Consider the following 15,106-nt stretch of genomic DNA (forward strand, 5'->3'; position numbering starts at 1 on the left):
TAATACATGTCCTCTTCACTGCAGGACCCCAAGATGGGTTTTGGTATTGCAGTGTCCGGGGGGCGGGACAACCCCAACGAGGAAAGTGGGGAGATGTCCATAGTGGTATCTGACGTACTTCAGGGAGGGCCCGCCGATGGCCTGCTATTGTACGTACCTCTTGTCAATCAGTCATTATGAGAAATCAAGTGTTCTGTCATTTTGAGGAGCTAATGTGTGTACAGTTTGTATATCCTCATATGTTAATTGTGTTTTGTAGTGAGAATGACCGGGTGGTGCAGGTGAACGCCATTCCCATGGACAACGTGCCACACTCCTTCGCTGTACAGACCCTCAGAAAGTGTGGAAAAGTAGCCAAAATTGTGAGTGTTTTAAAAACTTGAATTTTACATTTACATAAGTATTCAGACCCTTTACTCAGTACTTTGTTGAAGCACCGTTGACAGCGATCACAGCCTCGAGTCTTGGGTATGACACTACAAGCTTGGCACACCTGTATTTGGAGTTTCTTCCATTCTTCTCTGCAGATCCTTTCCAGCTCTGTCAGGTTGAATGGGGAGTGTCGCTGCAGAGCTATTTTTAGGTCTCTCCAGAGATTTTCGATCAGGTTCAAGTCCGGGCTCTGGCTGGGCCACTCAAGAACATTCAGTCTTGTCTCGAAGCCACTCCTGCGTTGCCTTGTCTGTATGCTTAGGGTTGTTGTCCTGTTGGAAGGTGAACCTTCAACCCAGCCTGAGGTCCTAAGCGCTCTGGAGCAGGTTTTCATCAAAGATCGCTCTGTACTTTGCTCCATTCATCTTTGCTTCGATCCTGACTAGTCTCCCAGTCCCTGCCACTGAAAAAAATCCCCACAGCATGATGCTGCCACCATAGCTTTCTTCCAGATGTGACACTTGGTATTCAGGCCTAAGAGTTCAAACTTGGTTTCATCAGAACAGAGAATCTTGTTTCTCATGGTCGGAGAGTCCTTTCGGTGCCTTTTGGCAAACTGCAAGCGGGCTATCAAGTGACTTTTACTGAGGAGTGGCATCTGTCTGGCCACAGATGGTTGTCCTTCTGGAAGTTTCTCCATTCTCCACAGAGGAACTCTGGAGCTCTGTCAGTGACCATTGGGTTCTTGGTCACCTCCCTGACCACGGCCCTTCTCCCCCTATTGCTCAGTTTGGCTGGGCGGCCAGCTCTAGGAAGAGTCTTGGTGGTTCCAAATTTCTTCAATTTAAGAATGATGGAAGCCACTGTGTTCTTGGACCTTCATTTTGGTAACCTTCCCCAGATCTGTGCCTTGACACAGTACTGTCTGTCCTCTACGGACAATTCTGTCGACCTCATGGCTTGGTTTATCATTATGGGGTATTGTGTGTCGATTTGGTGGAGAGAAAAAACAACATAATTTCATCCATTTTAGAAGAAGGCTGTAAGGTAACAAAATGTGGGAAAAGGAAGGGGTCTGAATACTTTCCAAATGTGCTGTATATATATAAAAAAAAATGTTTGATTATGGTGGCAAAAGATTCCCAATTAGATCTGTTTGGGATCTGAGGGTAGGCCCGGACAGCACCGTTTCAGCTGCTACACTTGTTTTAGATGTGCTAAATTGCTTAGGTCCTAAAAATCATCATTGTGCTGCCTTCGACACTGTTGGCCGTCACATTCTCATTCAAAGGTTGACTGAAATAGGTCTGGATCAGGCGTCTTGCAAGTGGTTTGAGAATGTGTCCTGTCTGACAGTTCAATGTCTGATTTCTGATGGTGTTAAGTCTCATTTCCTGGATGTTACAGAAGCTGTAGCGCTGGGGTTTGGTATTGGGAGCATCTACATTTTAAAAAGTCAATAAATCTATTTTAATATACACATACAATACATCCATTATTTATTTTGGGCAGGTCTAAAGAAACATGAATAAAATGTAGTCAACAGAATTTGAGACGGCCATGCCGTAGGCTAGTTCAATTAGCAGACAATATATTCTTATAAGTCCCGTGCCCTTATTTTATATATCATTTTTATAGTAAAAATAATTTAATTTAACTTAGCTGAATAAAATAGAAAGGGTATTTTCCCATTCCGGCATGAGTGAGAATATGAAGTGGCTATGTTGAGCATAAAAGTGATCATTTGAAACAGGTCCTATAAGCTAGATTTAGAGTTATTTGGTACCTTATAGTTAAGAATGATACAAACCTCTTAAATCAAAACGTATATGGGCTGCATGTTGTTTATGAATCATGTTGAATTTGTTGTCCTCAGGGCACCAATGAAAATGAGATCCTGGTCTCAATGGATTCCCCTGATTTTTTTAATTAAAAAAATAAAATAATGTTTTAATACAAATTGAATAAATAACAGTTGTGAATGATTCCTGATGGGGTCTTTGTTGTTGACAGACGGTCAAGAGGCCCAGGAAGGTTCCGGTGAACCTGCTGAAACGCGCCCCTTCCCCCGATGACCGCGTCTTCAGTAACGACTACAACGATGACTATGACTACGACCAGGACCGCCGCAGTGTGTACAGCGGACGCAGCAGTCATCAAGACCGCGACCACAGCCAGGAAAGGGGAGGTTACACAGACGCTGGCTATCAGGGACGGGGCTTTGACCGTGATTACGGTCGAGATGACCGGGGCAGAAGTGTGGAGAAGGACCTCCATCCAGACAGGCAGTACAGACGAGACGGCAGCATGGGTCGCACTCTGGACCGTGAACGTAGCCCTGACCGCCGCTACAAAAGCGACCTCACTCTTGACCGCGACCACAGCCCCGATCGGCGTTACCGCAGCGAACGGGCCCTTGACCGCGACCCCAGCCCCGACAGGCGTTTCCGTAGTGAACGCACTCTGGACAGCGCTAACAGCCCCGACCGACGGTACAGGGCCGGTCACAGTCCCGCCCGCAGCCATGGTCGCGACCACAGCTTTGAGCGTAACCGTGAACGTGTTCCCAGTGACCGCGACCACAGGAAAGAGCAGATGAAGAGGAGCGGGAGCAGGGAGCGTCTGGACCGCTCACCCTCCCCCACTGCCATGCCAGTCCCCATGGCCCGCCCCCCTCGGGAGCAGGAGCCCCTGGAGAAACCCCTCAACGTGCTGCTGCTGAAGAACAGGCCCAATGAAGGTCTACATACATGCATGCATGCATACATACACGCACACACACATACATTTAACATACACATACTGTACTAACACTCCATATTTACAGTGATATATCTCTACTATGCTCATTCCTCTAAGACAGCCTGTGCTAAATGTTTACTATCAGTTAAACCATGTTTTTATGTTTACACCATGTGTTTTGTGTGTGTGTTATAGAGTATGGTCTGCGTCTGGGCAGTCAGCTGTTTATTAAGGAAATGACCAGCACAGGTCTGGCCTGCAGGGATGGCAACCTACAGGAGGGAGACATCATACTGAAGGTAGGAAGGGCCTCACATACAGACCACTGTTTCATCTCTGCCCTGGGGGAAGCGTTGTTTCACTGCTGCCTCGTTAAAAGTTGCATGTTATGTTGGCCTATAATGGGATTTATCCCCCCCACACACACACACATTACTTAAGAATGATCCGTCTCAGACAGTGGGCTACAGATATTATGTGTGTTTGCTACGATACACTATGAATGTGATTTGACTCTCTCTCTCACTCTGTGTCAGATCAATGGTACAGTGACCGAGAACCTGTCTCTAAGCGATGCAGGGAAGCTGATCGAGAAGTCTCGAGGAAAGCTGCAGCTGGTGGTGCAGAGAGACAGGAGACAGGTCCTGGTCAGGATTCCTCCCCTGGCAGACAGCGACTCTGAGCTCGATGGTGAGAGACCCTCCACTCTCAGTCTCTGTGGCAGCAGCTCCTTTCCTTTTTAAGGAAAAATACCTTTTTATGTGGACAGATTCAGAACGGTCCCAGTGCTTTGTAGAAGTTATTCATTGAGAGTGTTTTAACCTACTGTAATTGTCTACTGATTTGAAAATGTATGTTTTCGGTTGTATTGTTCTGTCCATATCTGGTTTTATTGAATTGTCTGTTTTCTTTTTGTTTGATTCTGGCAACAACAAAAAGTTTCCCCTTAGGGATAATAAAGTTTTGTTTCAACTTTACTCACCTTCCACCCGACCTGTCATTGGTATAGAGAGATTATGAAACGGTATACCCATGCATGTCAGCCAAACAGACACCTTGTTGATGACATTTAGTCTATTCCATCAATAACATTTCACATTTCTATAGAAGTAATGTATGAAAAAGAGAACCGTGTTCTCTTCAGTGTCACCTGGCCGTCTCTATGGCTACTGGCTCTATTTCAGTATATTTGTCACGTGATCAAAGTGCAGGTTATGATTGGGTTGTGTAATTAAATGGGAGGGTGGGGTGATGCGCTAACCCAAAGCGTTTGAGGGGGGCGTTGTCACACACCCAGGGACTTCTGACCCACTTTGGTCCATTCAGGGACGTGGTGTGTGAGCGCTTGGCAGGGGAATATAATCCCCCCCCGATAATCCACTTATTGAATATGACAGAATTTCATTATGTTATGGTCTGAAATGTAGCAAATAAATGTGCGATCTAAGATTGGAACTGCAGCTTCTGTATTGAGAACAGGGGTGCTTGTCTGTGTGACGGGTATCTGCAAGAAATGTATCTGTCTGAGGTTTGCTGTGTTTGTCTGTTTCTCTCCACTCCACTAATACCAAATGTAACATTTCTTATGGGAAAAAGTCGACTTGGGTTATCTGTCTTGAAGATGAACTAGATGTTGGTAATATTTTGTGTTCCAGATATCTCTGAGATCGAGTCTTACCGCTCCTACTCGCCACAGGATGACCGACGAGCCCCCCACTCAGACCTGTCTTCCCACTCCTCCAATGAGAGGCTCCGAGACAAACCCAGGTAAACAGTCACCCTCTGCTCCCACCTGCTGTATGGATCACTCTTATATAATATCTTACCATATAATATTGTTGAGATGATATTTACATTGAGTATCTGTACACCATCACTATGGCATTTCGGAGAAGATGAAAGCCTACTGTAGCTGTGCTGTACTGTTTGAGAACCATGGGATTATGTGTGTTTTACGATCAGGGAGGAACCTCCCAGCAGGCTGGCTAAAATGGGCGCTATGCCGACACCGTTCGCCATGCCGGCGCGAAAAAAGGATAGAGTTGTGGAGGACACGTCCCTTCTGCCAATAGAGAGGGTGGAGCCCCGCCCGGAAACACCCCCAGGTAAGCACAATGACTTTGAATAACTGAATATATCATTTATCTGTTATATAAGCAGTGCATCAGTTAACTTACCCATCCATCGTAGCAATGCTCACCAATGAGGATTTCCATTTTGTTTTTACAGCACCGGTAGTAACTGTTGCCCCAAAAGTCCACGCTGCCCCAAAGGTACCACTGACACCAAGCATAGAGGATCAGGAGATATACGGGTAAGTGTTGGTTCCACAAACACATCTACAGCGAATGGGTCTAGGGCACAGACTCACTATTAACTCAACAGAGTTGTGTACTCTAATGTAGATTATGAATAGAAATGTACAAATGTTATTAACTTGCCTGTTGTCTTAAATGGATTGTGTGTTGCCCAGGCCCAACACTGTGATGGTGCGTTTCCAGAAGGGGGAGAGCGTGGGGCTGAGGCTGGCGGGAGGAAACGATGTGGGAATCTTCATCGCAGCCGTTCAGGAGGACAGTCCTGCTGAACAGGAGGGTCTTCACACTGGGGACCAGATCATGAAGGTAGGGAAAGGGTTAACTCTTAGTCTTAGTCTTCTTTGGGATCGGTGTCCCTTCCGTGGGACGGTTGAGCTAACGTAGGCTAATGCGATTAGCATGAGGTTGTAAGTAACAAGAACATTTCCCAGGACATAGACATACAGTGGGGCAAAAAAGTATTTAGTCAGCCACCAATTGTGCAAGTTCTCCCACTTAAAAAGATGAGAGGCCTGTAATTTTCATCATAGGTACACTTCAACTATGACAGACAAAATGAGAAAAAACAATCTAGAAAATCACATTGTTGGATTTTTAATGAATTTATTTTCAAATTATGGTGGAAAATAAGTATTTGGTCACCTACAAACAAGCAAGATTTCTGGCTCTCACAGACCTGTAACTTCTTTAAGAAGCTCCTCTGTCTTCCACTCATTACCTGTATTAATGGCACCTGTTTGAACTTGTTATCGGTATAAAAGACACCTGTCCACAACCTCAGTCACACTCCAAACTCCACTATGGCCAAGACTAAAGAGCCATCAAAGGACACCAGAAATACAATTGTAGACCTGCACCAGGCTGGGAAGACTGAATCTGCAATAGGTAAGCAGCTTGGTTTGAAGAAATCAACTGTGGAAGCAATTATTAGGAAATGGAAGACATACAAGACCACTGATAATCTCCCTCGAACTGGGGCTCCACGCAAAATCTCACCCCGTGAGGTCAAAATTATCACAAGAACGGTGAGCAAAAATCCCAGAACCACACGGGGGGACCTAGTGAATGACCTGCAGAGAGCTGGGACCAAAGTAACAGTCTACCATCAGTAACACACTACGCCACCAGGGACTCAAATCCTGCAGTGCCAGACGTGTCCCCCTGCTTAAGCCAGTACATGTCCAGGCCCGTCTGAAGTTTGCTAGAGAGCATTTGGATGATCCAGAAGAAGATTGGGAGAATATCATATGGTCAGATGAAACCAAAATAGAACTTTTTGGTAAAACTCAACCCGTCGTGTTTGGAGGACAAAGAATGCTGAGTTGCATCCAAAGAACACCATACCTACTGTGAAGCATGGGGGTGGAAACATTATGCTTTGGGGCTGTTTTTCTGCAAAGGGACCAGGACGACTGATCCGTGTAAAGGAAAGAATGAATGGGGCCGTGTATCGTGAGATTTTGAGTGAAAACCTCCTTCCATCAGCAAGGGCATTGAAGATGAAACGTGGCTGGGTCTTTCAGCGTGACAATGATCCCAAACACACCGCCCGGGCAACGGAAGGAGTGGTTTCGTAAGAAGCATTTCAAGGTCCTGGAGTGGCCTAGCCAGTCTCCAGATCTCAACCCCATAGAAAATCTTTGGAGGGAGTTGAAAGTCCTTGTTGCCCAGCAACAGCCCCAAAACATCACTGCTCTAAAGGAGATCTGCATGGAGGAATGGGCCAAAATACCAGCAACAGTGTGTGAAAATCTTGTGAAGACTTACAGAAAACGTTTGACCTCTGTCATTGCCAACAAAGGGTATATAACAAAGTATTGAGATATACTTATTTTCCACCATAATTTGCAAATAAATTCATTAAAAATCCTACAATGTGATATTCTGGATTTTTTTTCTCATTTTGTCTGTCATAGTTGAAGTGTACCTATGATGAAAATTACAGACCTCTCTCATTTTTTTAAGTGGGAGAACTTGCACAATTGGTGGCTGACTAAATACTTTTTTGCCCCACTATCTGATATTGGCAGAAAGCTTAACTTCTTGTTAATCTTACTGCACTGTCCAATTTACAGTAGCTAGAATTAATTTTTCTCCCCTTTGTATTATGTTTTACCAGATCTATTGTTTTATATTCTCCTACATTCATTTCACATTTCTTTCAAATTTCAAAGTGTTTCCTTTCAAATGGTACCAAGAATATGCATATCCTTAATTCAAGGCCTGAGCTACAGGCAGTTAGATTTGAGTATGTCATTTTAGGCGAAGAAAAATAAAAACGTGCGGATCCTTAAGAGTTTTTAATGTTTGTCATGTTTGTGAAATTCCTCATGTCTGTTCATGAGTGCTTTACATATGATCGCTAATGTTATGTCTTCTGATGTCTTTGTGTCTGTCAGGTGAACAACATGGACTTCAGGGGCATGGTGCGTGAGGATGCTGTCCTATACCTGCTGGAGATTCCAAAGGGAGAGGATGTCACCATCCTGGCTCAGAGCAAACCAGATGGTGAGTCACGCCTTCACTCTGTAGAGAAAGACACATCTGTCATTTTATTTCAACTCATGTCGCAGGTGAAGTGGTTTGATGTTTGTGGTGTCTGTCCTCTGTTCCAGTCTATAAGGACATCCTGGCATCGGGCAGGGGGGACTCGTTCTTCATCAGGACCCACTTTGAGTATGAGAAAGAGGTTCCCCAGAGCCTGCCCTTCTCCCGAGGGGAGATCTTCAATGTGACTGACACACTCTATGACGGCAAGCTGGGCAACTGGCTAGCCATCCGCACTGACAAAGACAACCAGCTGCTGGAGAAGGGCATCATCCCCAACAAGAGCAGGTGTGTATGAGGCTACTTATACATAATTACACAGTCATAAGACTCCTATTCCATCTGCAGCCAATGGCAGCCTGAATAAATAATTCACTTAGGTTATTTAAGAACTCATCATGGTGAAATAGGAACTCATAATGTTATTAATGAATTAGTGCTGTGCTTATAGCAGACTATATTTGGATCATGTTAATATGTAGGTGTAATAATCCTATCTATTATCATACTGTATGTAGCCTATAACAATGTTGGAAGATATTTGTTTAATTTGGCTTTGTATTCAGTTGGCACCGTATGTAGTAATTCATATGATCTCAATTTCAGAAGTGATGTTCTCTACCTTGACAGTAGTTTTAACCATGTCTGATGGAATTACCAAGTTTTCACCCAAGTGTTTGAAAGTGTGTGTGTGTGTGATGATTGAGACTAAGTACTTTATGATTCCTGGTGTTCTCTGCTTCTCAGGGCGGAACAAATGTCGAATGTGCAGAATGCCCAGAGAGGAACAGCCAATGACAGAGGAGACTTCTGGAGATTGAGGGGTCAAAGGGCGGCAAAGAAGAAGGACCTCCGTAAGAGCAGAGAGGATCTGACTGCCACCCCTGTCACCACTCGCTTCTCTGCCTACGAGAGGGTGGTCTTACGAGAAGGTACGTCTCCCAACGCAAAAGACTCCTATCTCCTGTTGGGGTGTGGTCTAAGAGCCACTTGACTGGATAGAACAGAACAAGTTCTAAACTTTCGATTGAACTTAACTATCAACTGAATTATTAGGAACTTTCTCATAATGGAATGCACAGACAAACTATATAGCATGTCTAACCAGAGCTACAGTTGAAGTTGGAAGTTTACATACACTTAGGTTGGAGACATTAAAACTTGTTTTTCAACCACTCCACACGTTTCTTGTTAACAAACTATAGTTTTGGCAAGTCGGTTAGGACATCTACTTTGTGCCTGACACACAATTTTTCCAACATTTGTTTACGGACAGATTAATTCACTGTATCACAATTCCAAATGGGTCACAAGTTTACATACACTAAATTGACTGTGCCTTTAAACAGCTTGGAAAATTCCAGAAAATGATGTCATGGCTTTAGAAGCTTCTGATAGGCTAATTGACATAATTTGAGTCAATTGGAGGTGTACCTGTGGATGTAGTTCAAGGCCTACCTTCAAACGCATTGCCTCTTTGCTTGACATCATGGGAAAATCAAAAGAAATCAGCCAAGAAAATTGTAGACCTCCACAAGTCTGGTTCATCCTTGGGAGCAATTTCCAAACGCCTGAAGGTACAACGTTCATCTGTACAAACAATAGTACGCAAGTATAAACACCATTGGACCACAAATCCGTCATACCGCTCAGGAAGGAGACGCGTTCTGTCTCCTAGAGATGAATGTACTTGGGTGCGAAAAATGCAAATCAATCCCAGAAAAACAACAAAGGACCTTGTAAAGATGCTGGATGAAACAGGTACAAAATTATCTATATCCACAGTAAAATGAGTCCTATATTGACAACCTAAAAGGCCAATCAGCAAGGAAGAAGCCACTGCTCCAAAACCGCCATAAAAAAAGCCAGACTACGGTTTGCAACTGCACATGGGGACAAAAATCACACATTTTAGAGAAATATCCTCTGGTCTGATGAAACAAAAATAGAACTGTTTGGCCATAATGGCCATGGTTATGTTTGGAGGAAAAAGGGGGAGGATTGCAAGCTGTGAAACACGGGGGTGGCAGCATCATGTTGTGGGGGTGCTTTGCTGCAGGAGGGACTGGTGCACTTCACAAAATAATGTGGATATATTGAAGCAACATCCCAAGACATCAGTCAGGAAGTTTAAGCTTGGTCGCAAATGGGTCTTCCAAATGGACAATGACCCCAAGCATACTTACAAAGCTGTGGCAAAATGGCTTAAGGACAACAGAGTCAAGGTATTGGAGTGGCCATCACAAAACCCTGACCTCAATCCTATAGAAATTGTGTGGACAGAACTGAAAAAGCTTGTGCGAGCAAGGAGGCCTACAAACCTGACTAAGTTGCACCAGCTCTGTCAGGAGGAATGGGCCAAAATTCACTGAACTTGTGGGAAGATTGTGGAGGGCTATCTTGACACGTTTGACCCGAGTTAAACAATTTAAAGGCAATGCTTCCAAATACTAATTTAGTGTATGTAAACTTCTGACCCAATGGGAATTTGATGAAAGAAACAAAAGCTGAAATAAATCCTTCTGTCTTATTTTGACATTTCACATTCTTAGGATCACCACTTAATTTTAACTGACCTAAGACCGTGAATCTTTACTAGGATTAAATGTCAGGAATTGTGAAACTGAGTTCAAATGTATGTAAACTTCTGACTTCAGCTGTATATTACAGATGTGAGATACTAACCGTGTGTCTGTGTTGATCCTCAGCTGGCTTCAGGAGACCAGTGGTTGTGTTTGGGCCCATTGCAGACGCAGTCAATGAGAAACTGGCCAACGACCTGCCTGAGGAGTTTGTCATAGCCAGTGAGTATGGTGCTCCTAACTTCTGCTTGTAAACGAAGGTGCATCATGTATTTACGTTAGGTGCGCTCAATTTAGTATTTTTTATTTCAATGGAATAGTTCCAAATTTGTTCACCCTGCGCTGACCGGGCATTCGAAATTGAGCATTTCCTTATGGCTTCTATGATCATGTGTGTTTATGTAGTATTGGTGAGAAGCTGATGTGTTTTTGTTTGACCACACAGAGACCGAGCCCAAGGACGCAGGCGCTGACAAGTCCTCCGGTGTGGTGAGACTCAATACCATTCGTCAGATCATCGAACAGGTAAACGCGACCACCACCGGCGTCTTCATCCACCCCTTACCTTCATCACCGTAGTCATCATCCTCCACCTTCCTCTTCCTCTTCACTGTCATCTTCTCCAGCTTCCTTCTCACATTGACCCTGTCTCCCCAGGACCGCCATGCCCTGCTGGACGTGACTCCCAAGGCAGTGGACACCCTGAACTACACCCAGTGGTACCCCATTGTGGTGTTCCTCAACCCGGACAGCAAGGGGGGCATCAAGACCATGAGGAACCGCCTTGTGCCCGGCTCCAGTCGCAGCGCCCGCAAACTCTACGAGCAGGCGGTCAAAATGAGGAAGACCTTTTCCCACCTCTTCACTGGTCAGTCACACACAGCAGCTCCTCTGTATATGGCACTGTACATGTCACTGATGCAAGTCCCCAGGTGAATCCCTAGTATTATGAAGCCCAAACACTAGGGTTGGTCTAAGGAGGCCACATTGTTTCAGTAATAAACTATGATTACGCTGTATTTCTTCTGTTTCTGTTGTGCCAATCATTCTGGTTTGTTTCTCTGGACAGCAACTGTTGACCTGAACTCGGCCAATGACGGGTGGTATGGGAGTGTGAAAGACTCTATCCGAGCACAGCAGGAGCGGGCTGTGTGGATCTGTGAGGGCAAGGTAAGCTCTGTTTTTATTTAATACATATACACTGAACAAAAATATAGATGCAACATTTGAAGTGTTCCTGAAATGTTTCACACACACAAAGCTTATTTCTCTCAAATGTTGTGCACCAATTTGTTTAGATACCTGTTAGTGAGCATTTCTGATTTACCAAAATAATCCATCCGCCTGATAGGTGTGGCATATCAAGAAGCTGATGAAACAGCATGATCATTACACAGGTGCAACTTGTGCTGGGGACAATAAAAGGCAACTCTAAAATGTGCACTGCAGGCCTGTGCACAAAAGCCGTTGCCAGATAATTTAATGTTAATTTCTCTACCATAAGCTGCCTCAATGTTATTTTAGAGAATTTGGTAGTACGTCACCCATTGAGCAGGTTTGGGATGCTCTGGATTGACGTATGACAGCATGTTCCAGTTCCCGCCAAAATATCCAGCAACTTCACACAGCCATTGAAGAGGAGTTAGGCAACATTCCACAGGCCACAATCAACAGCCTGATCAACTCTATGTGAAGGAGCTGTGTCGCGCTGCATGAGTCACACCAGATACTGACTGGTTTTCTGATCAACGCCGCTACTTTTGTTTTTGTGACCAGTCATATGAAATCCATACATTAGGGCCTAATGAATTTATTTCAATTGGCTGATTTCCTAATATGAACTGTAACTCAGTAAAATCTTTGAAATTGTTGCATGTTGCGTTTTTTAAATATTTTTGGTGTGTGTACACACACACACACACACACACACACACACACACACACACACACACACACACACACACACAGAGAACAAAAATATCAACCGCAACAATTTCTAAGATATTCATTTACTTGAATATGTGAATTTATGTACTGTATGTAGTGTCTTTCATACCAACTTGCGTCTTTCTTTCAGTTGGACGGCTCTGAAGAGGAACTGGATATCCATGATGACCACATGTCATACCTGTCAGCGATGAGCGCCGATTACCTGAGCATGGACAGCCGACTGACCAGCGACTTCGACGACACGGCCGACGAGGGTGGGGCTTACACCGACAACGAGCTGGACGAGCCAATGGACGAGCCCCATCAGCCGGTGTCGGCCATCAGCCGCTCCTCAGAGCCCGTACTGCCAGAGGAGGTGGGTGTGCTTTACTACGGTCAATCACTAGCCCTCATTGTCAATCACTCATCCAGTGTCAGAGATGGAGACTGGCATCTGTCTCTCTCAAGTGTACTCCATTAATCTCTCATTGCCAGTCAACAATCTTGACTTGTTGTGTTGACCTAGTCTGTGTTTGTTGACATACGTACATCCCTCCATTCCCACCTGTAGAGACGCCATCCTGCCCCCATACCTCGTATGAGGAGATCAGGGAGCAGAGAGGTGCTGAGAGACCCCAGCCCGCCCCCCACCTTCGTCCCTGAGCCCCCCAAGGTGAGACCCCCTTGAACCCCACCCTCAGCTCTCAAACCCTGTACCACATTTTGTGCTTGCTTTTAAGACCAGAATATCCTCTTCTATTGCACCAGGTGAGGGTGCAGTCTCGGGGGGGCTATGACTCCCATTCCAGCAGCACCATTAGCAGTGACGCGGCCGGGGGGTCCAAGCCCGCCCCGCCCCCCGTGGCCCTCAAGCCCACCCTAAAGGCCCCCGGCCAGTCATCTGAGGACCACAGTGTCCAGGGGGGAGAGGACCCGGCTAACCGCTCATTCATTGGCAAAGTGAAGGCCTTCGAAAAGATGGACCACCTGGCCAGAGCCCAGAGGATGCTGGAGCTCCAGGAGGCCGAGCAAGCACGGGTCAGTACTACTGGTGGAAAACAGACAGTAACGCCCCTAGCAGTAAGATGTAATGCCCATAAAAGAACCAAATGGTTCTACAGGGAAAGTGATCATTTCATATATTCTGATTAAATGTTTTATTTCAAGTGCCAAAAGGTATATTCAAGTGCATGCAGTTGAAATCGGAAGTTTACATTACACTTAGGTTGGAGTCATTAAAACAATTTAAAGGCAATGCTACCAAATAATAATTGAGTATGTAAACTTCTGACCCACTGGGAATGTGATGAAATAAATAATTCTCTCTACTATTTTTCTGACTTTTCACATTAAAATTAAGTGGTGATCTAAGACCCTGTCTTACTGGTATTAAATGTCAGCAATTGTGAAAAACTGAGTTTAAATGTATTTGCCTAAGGTGTATGTAAACTTCAACTGTATGTTGCTTTATGTTTAATGTACAGTATGTGCGTTGACACAACTGTCAAACTCCTCCTGCTCTCTTGACTGTAGCTGGAAATAGCCCAGAAGCACCCAGACATCTATGCAGTCCCAGTGAAACTACCAAAGCCCAACCACAACCGCCCACAGCCAATAGGGTAAGTTCGTCTTTTTAACCTTGTCGATCACCACAAAAATTAGCATTTTTACTTAACTTTCCACTGCCTGTCAGGTTGGGTTCAATACTTTTTTTTTTTACAGACTCAATGCCCAACAATCTGAATGAACAAAAATGTCTCTCCCGCTCTCCTGTGTGTCCAGCTCAGAGCCCCAGACCCCGGCCTCCAGGCCACCGTACTCTGAGAGCAAGGGTCACTACGACGACGATGAGGAAGAGTACCGCAGACAGCTGGCCAACCAGACCAGACGAGGCTACTACAGCAACCCCCAGAAGTACAAAGACACTGAGATGTAGGACAGACAGATCCACCTTATTGTTCTCACTGTGGTTACTCGAACACCCTGTCCTGTGGCCCCACCTAGTGGCAGGATGATATATCCCATTCAGGTGTGTCCTGACATTGACTGTTTGCCTCACTGTGTGGGATGGCGTATATGCCTTTTAACCTCCCAACCCCGCAGTCATATTTATCCAAACCAATAGGGTTCGAATACACTTCTTATAACCGTGTATGTATATATATGATCTTTTTACATGTTTTAAATCTTGTTTATTTCAATGTAACAGATCTGGACAGACATGGGGGTACTCTGTCTCCAGCTGGCCTGTTAGTGGGTGGTGGGTAATCTCTCATTGCATACCCTTTGATTTACTGTACTCTGTCATTTTTGTGTATTTTAATACTAGAGATCAGCGCATACAAAGTGCCTTTTATAGTGTAGCAGTGTCAGACCACTGAAAGAAGCAGTCAGCACTAGGCTCTGAGGTGATGGACAAAACATGCCAGTTTACATACAACCTGAGACAATCACATTTTTATGGCATATACAGTATAGATGCTCCATTCTTGTTTTACCAGGGTGTATCAGGAGTGTCAACCATCTGCTGAAATCAACTAGTGAGTCGTTAACTTTCTCAAATAAATCTATTTTAAACTTTCATTTGTGTCGTGGTGACTGTTGTTTCTAGGAGTT

General features: G+C 44.7%; 1 protein-coding gene across 3 annotated transcripts in view; it reads left to right on the forward strand.

Moving 5' to 3' along the window:
* The window catches only part of LOC139388548 (tight junction protein ZO-2-like), a 34,507-nt gene extending 19,434 nt beyond the window's left edge, over positions 1 to 15,073 (forward strand). Inside the window, exons 4-24 of one of the 3 annotated variants that reach the window (XM_071135271.1) lie at positions 25 to 149; positions 260 to 362; positions 2,386 to 3,112; positions 3,310 to 3,413; positions 3,651 to 3,804; positions 4,770 to 4,881; positions 5,077 to 5,219; positions 5,344 to 5,428; positions 5,588 to 5,738; positions 7,832 to 7,940; positions 8,048 to 8,267; positions 8,727 to 8,911; positions 10,688 to 10,783; positions 11,007 to 11,086; positions 11,219 to 11,429; positions 11,631 to 11,731; positions 12,639 to 12,866; positions 13,062 to 13,163; positions 13,259 to 13,528; positions 14,024 to 14,109; positions 14,273 to 15,073. In XM_071135271.1, the coding sequence (XP_070991372.1) occupies positions 25 to 149; positions 260 to 362; positions 2,386 to 3,112; positions 3,310 to 3,413; positions 3,651 to 3,804; positions 4,770 to 4,881; positions 5,077 to 5,219; positions 5,344 to 5,428; positions 5,588 to 5,738; positions 7,832 to 7,940; positions 8,048 to 8,267; positions 8,727 to 8,911; positions 10,688 to 10,783; positions 11,007 to 11,086; positions 11,219 to 11,429; positions 11,631 to 11,731; positions 12,639 to 12,866; positions 13,062 to 13,163; positions 13,259 to 13,528; positions 14,024 to 14,109; positions 14,273 to 14,426 (3,546 nt within the window). In that variant the 3' untranslated portion in view covers positions 14,427 to 15,073. Of the gene's footprint in view, positions 1 to 24; positions 150 to 259; positions 363 to 2,385; positions 3,113 to 3,309; positions 3,414 to 3,650; positions 3,805 to 4,769; positions 4,882 to 5,076; positions 5,220 to 5,343; positions 5,429 to 5,587; positions 5,739 to 7,831; positions 7,941 to 8,047; positions 8,268 to 8,726; positions 8,912 to 10,687; positions 10,784 to 11,006; positions 11,087 to 11,218; positions 11,430 to 11,630; positions 11,732 to 12,638; positions 12,867 to 13,061; positions 13,164 to 13,258; positions 13,529 to 14,023; positions 14,110 to 14,212 lie in introns of all 3 variants that reach the window. The other 2 variants (XM_071135270.1, XM_071135272.1) reach the window with 2 other exon arrangements.
* Positions 15,074 to 15,106: the final 33 nt, after the last annotated feature.

The sequence above is a fragment of the Oncorhynchus clarkii genome, chromosome 29 (genome assembly GCF_045791955.1).
Source record: "Oncorhynchus clarkii lewisi isolate Uvic-CL-2024 chromosome 29, UVic_Ocla_1.0, whole genome shotgun sequence".
Lineage (NCBI taxonomy): Eukaryota > Metazoa > Chordata > Actinopteri > Salmoniformes > Salmonidae > Oncorhynchus > Oncorhynchus clarkii.